Below are 4,956 nucleotides of genomic sequence, written 5' to 3' on the forward strand. Positions count from 1 at the left end.
GCCCGTGAGATTTGTAGCAGCAGTGAACGTGCCAATCTTGAGTTTACGATTGCTGTAGAGTCTTAATTGACGCTCTAACTCCTTCACGTCAAGACCACCACCGTTGGCTTCAGGAATCTTCACAATATCAGCTGCGAGGCTTTCTCGCCACGGCAGCAGGTTTGAATGGTGCGCAAACGGACACGTAAAAACCACTGGACGTTTTGATGGACGTCGCAGTCGCTTCGATGAGTTTATACCTAGAGCTGTGATCAATTTTTGAATTGCACTTGTACAGCCTTGGCCTGCAAATAGCACCACGTCCTTAGACCCGCAAGCATTTACTGACTTTGCAATGATTGCGCGGGCTTCTTCTCGAAATGCCGTCGTCTGTGATCCCGAAACGGATGTCATAGTGTGCGTACTGCCATAAATTGGCATGATTTTATGGCGCATGAAGTGCTCAATACTTTTGAGCGGTTTGCCACTAGCTGTGTAATCCGCATAGCATTGAGCTTTGACACCAAAAGGAGATTGAAAGGGTTCATTGCGTCCAATCGTGTCGTCTGCTACTTTACTTAGCAGGTGATTGACTGCTTCTTCGTCCAGTGTGTCAGTCTCGTCGTCGGCGGCGTACGTGCTCCTGTCGCAATAGATCGAGCCATTAGAAGCATCGACCACATTAAAATCAAGCGAAGTCGTCGACGTCCCCAACGGGCGGACATTTGAGCCAACGATGCTTTCAGCAGCTTTTGAGTCGATCGGTACCTTCTTCTTTTTTGTCATATTTTGAAAGAGCGATATACGTCCGTATGACTCTGATACTCGCTCGATGAATGAGTCCTCTACCTTCGAAAGCGCCGTCGCTCTGGTGTCGTCAATACTGAGAGATGGCATTTGTTGGGAACAAGTAAAAACAGATTTTAATATATATGTGCGCGCTGAGTGGATCTTAAACAAGTGTGGGGCCCGTGATTAAAGCAATAAGTACTTGTCCCGTTTGTTGGCACACCTTACAAAAAATAGCTCTCTGTAAGCCGCTATGTACACATGCCATTGTAAGAGTTGCAAGAGCAGCAATTGAGTAAAAGAATGGTGATTGGGAAGGCGAGGTAGCGAAAGCCTAACGGACTGTTTGTGGGAGAAGATCGACTTGCCAGATTTGATCGGGTCTACCGCGCAGAAGAGCCTGCTCGGTCAAGTGAGTGTGTGGATTGACATAGCTCCGCGAATTTTGTGTACCGGGTCATATGTCTTGGTTACTCTTACGGAACTTGACAATTAAATAGTGCACCCTCCTTGTAACGGTGATATCGTGCGACGTGCAATATTCTACATCGACGGGTCACACGTTGTATGTGCTCGTTCGAATTTGTCACGAGACGACGAGAAGTTGATGATTGCTTGTCCATATTACGACACATCATAATAGGGATGAGCAGTCATTGATTTCACTAAAAGATCGCTTAAAAATTGAAGATTACAGCTTGATATAATTTTGTCAATAAGCACGATATTTGTAAGGAGGTAATTGAATGCTGAATATGTTGCTACGCGTTCTGTACGTTCATTGAGATAGTCATCGTCCAGCTAGATTTTCTGCTTATCCTTGAGTTTCTGTGAGATAGGCATGCTGCGTCTTTTCCATTTGCTAACTTACAATGCAGCTGGTAATCGAACATATCGATATATTTTATACACTATATGTAACGAAAGTGCGGTATTCATATATTCTAGAGGTCAGACAGTTCTTTCGTAAAACAGAGTTAACCTTTTCCTATTTTTCAATAATCACATTAGTCGATTGCTGATAAAAAAGACATTATCGACTCATCGTGTACTATAGAAGTGGAACGTACTTCAAAGCGATTGTACGATTACACTTGTGTGTGGTGACAAAGTATTGGTACTATTGAGCTTTATAAAGAAGATACTCTTAGCCCCTCGTCCAGCGATATACAGGGTTCATTGGATATAGTGAAGCGAATATATGTGTATTGGTTTGCTTTGAATACCCCAAAAATTAAAAAGGGTTGCCGTGCACTTTGCACATAAAAGTTTTGGTTTTAAGAGTCCGCGTTACCAGGCGCACGTAAATTGAGTTTGCGCGCCCCTACCAGAGGGGGAAATACAAGTAGTTGTCTAGTTAGCTCTGCTATATCAGGAGGCACAAATATTGAATTGTTGCTCTTTTGACTAATACGAATTGCAGTCGTTTTCCTATAAAACTGGCTTCATTTTCTGCCACACGGTTAGGTGAAAAAAATCTCCTTTTTCGGTATCTATCATCTAAGAACCGAAACCAAGTGCAATACTGTATTTAGTTCAATTGGACCCAATGCGTTGGGTGAAGTTACACCAAATTACATTTCGTGCCGTTACACCCTCCCTCATACACAATGGAAACCTCATCTCTTTTGTGATGCTAAAATAGCTGTACAAAAGTGACCGATTCACCAGCAATCACTGCGTCAGGAGTTCCACTCCACGTTTTGCACTTTACCGTGATTGGTCCGCAGATTACAAGTCCCCTCTCATACATCCACCCGGTAACGCGCTGTTCTCGTGATCGACAGGCCGACCGAACTCTCGTTGACACGCCCTAGCCATTCTATATTGAACATGGCTCCCTGTGCCCAGTGTTACATGGTTACACAAGATTGTGTAATCACACAATGCTGTTGGTCACACCATATTGTGTGACCATACAATGGTATGGGTTACAAAAGATGATGTGATCACACAATGAAGTAAGCAGATTGCGATCTGCTACACTCGTACTGGTTCAAAGTATAGAACGAAGGTCACGGCCTTAACTTAACTTCCTCTAAGCGAAAAAGCTACGGCAGCCCCACTGCACTTGGTAGCACTTGTAAACAATCTACACTTGAGTCGTTACAACTGATCCGCTGTGAAAATGGAGCAATTCCGCTATTTGCCCCACGGCATGCAGGAGGGGTTAAAAATGCTGATGTCTCAGCTTGGCCCTGAGCGCGTGCAACACCTCGCTTCGCAAGATCCTAAAGCGACCAGCGCACCCCTGGAGGCGTTTTTAAGATATGAAAATGCTCTTCTAAAGCACCTAAAGTAGAAGATTTTGACGTCGACTGCGTCCGTGACGCCACCGTCGACAAGGATGACTCCCCTCGATCCAAGCCGCTCATGGTGAGCATTTAGACCTTCGAGGGCGAGTCCTGCTCGGGTGAGAGAGGTTGAGATGGCCATGGCGTCCGCCATGCTCCAGACCGAGCAGCAGCGCGTGGCGTAAGCTATCTCCAAGCTCGGTGGTCGAGCGCGAGAATGGATACTGCCGTGGGGCACTTCAGTCGAATCGGCGTTTCCCTGTCCTGGGGTAGGAATATCCGACTCGAAGTCGACTTCCTCCAAATCCTCGACAACGTAAAGCGTCGCAAGTGTCGAGCGCAGTGCGCGCTGCTCGATTGCCGAGGGCTAGAAATGCGCTTCCCTTGGTGCCGCGGACTTGCTGTACAAAGTTGCAGCGTGTAGGAGACCAAGAAGGGCTGTGCCCGCAGAGGCTCTCGGAAAGAGCGATCTTTTGTGTCCTAGACACAGGAATCATTGAGCAGAGAATGCATGCAGAAGGCCCTCGGGTCTTAGACACGCAGGCTCAACAGAACACTGTTCTTCCCCAGTAGGCCGCCTCGCGCCTACTGGGTGTCCTCGTTTCCCCGCGACGAACCAGAAGACTGGTAAGTGGCGGGACATCGTTTCGATGAACCTGGACGCCCCTTGCGCAGGGGACAACTAATCCGAAGGTGGTGGGTGTCTCCACAGACAAAACACCGTCGGGTGTTCGAACGCTGCTCGGCAGCTCAGAGCTCTGCCTCCTCTTTCTCAGCATAGCAGAGATCCATCGGCTCAGGCTCGCTCGACGAGCTGTTAGAGTGTGCATTCCATCCAAATCATGCCGACTTAAAGTTGAATTTGGCATTCAATACCGCAATTCAGCTTTTTCGAAAGAAGAAGGGTGCACACGCAAGACTTCCATTCTGGCCACACTAGTGTGGATGCCCTCCATAAAGACGGTCACTGTGACCGACTCGGAAAGAGGATCGGCCGCCATATCGGCAATGAGAGTGTGAAACTCCTGGACAAAGTCCACCAACTTATTTTTGCCTTGTCGGGCGGCAAGGAAATGCAATCGCACGCGATATTCCTGATTAGGCGGCGCGAACAGTCGTGAAAGCTGCAGCTCGCCTCCGTATAGGAGAAGAACTGCTGTCTCTTTGCGATCGTCGATATGATCAGTAATGAGTCCACTTTCTCCGGAAGTCGAGAGGTCGGAAAGTGTACACGGTGTTCGCAAGGTTTGAAGCAGGACTCACGTCATGCCGCTAGGACACCTCACCCTCCTGGATGCTGCCCGCCGGGCAGCTCTCATGTGCGCGCAACCACGGGCGGTCTTAGACCCTTACGGCTTCTGCTCGACGGATCCCGCTACAGAAGCGAAGGACGCGATCACTCGATTGTTGGGCGTCTATAAGGTCGGGCTTCCGGTCACTACACAAGCTGAACGAAAGGCTCCGCGATCTCGCTTCTTGGTTCCGTAAGGAATCCCGGAGGATACGTACCACACTCGACTTAAGCAACACTATACCCGCGATGCGGACCATTCCTGTGGTGCTCGCTCCTGGCGAAATCGCTGCGGATGACAAAATTCTCTTTGAGCGATGGGTCCTGTGGCACCGGAACCTTTTCTTGCTGTGCAACTTGCAGTTAGGCCACAGGGAGGTGTGTGTGGAACGCCATCTTCGGTTTGAGTTTACCAAACTCAAGGCGTGCCTCTGATTTCCTTCGGATTGTCGCCCTGCGACTTATGGGTTGATCCCTCACATTCCCACGAGCTCTGTGGTCTCTCACACGGGTGAGTCTACAACCGCAGCAACTCAGGGTCATAACTTGGGCTCAGCTCATGGTACTTCGGCTTCCCTGGCTATTGCCCAGAAGCTCGGGGCG

The 4,956-nt window shown here is 48.6% G+C and overlaps 1 protein-coding gene across 1 annotated transcript in view; it reads right to left on the bottom strand.

Moving 5' to 3' along the window:
* The window catches only part of PHALS_11611 (aminotransferase class partial), a gene marked incomplete at both ends in the record, with an annotated part of 846 nt that extends 81 nt beyond the window's left edge, over positions 1-765 (bottom strand). The window contains one exon of the mRNA XM_024726999.1: positions 1-765. This exon is cut by the window's left edge and continues 81 nt beyond it. Within this exon, the coding sequence (XP_024577620.1) occupies positions 1-765 (765 nt within the window).
* Positions 766-4,956: the final 4,191 nt, after the last annotated feature.

This window comes from Plasmopara halstedii (assembly GCF_900000015.1).
Source record: "Plasmopara halstedii genome assembly, contig: Scaffold_555, whole genome shotgun sequence".
NCBI lineage: Eukaryota > Oomycota > Peronosporomycetes > Peronosporales > Peronosporaceae > Plasmopara > Plasmopara halstedii.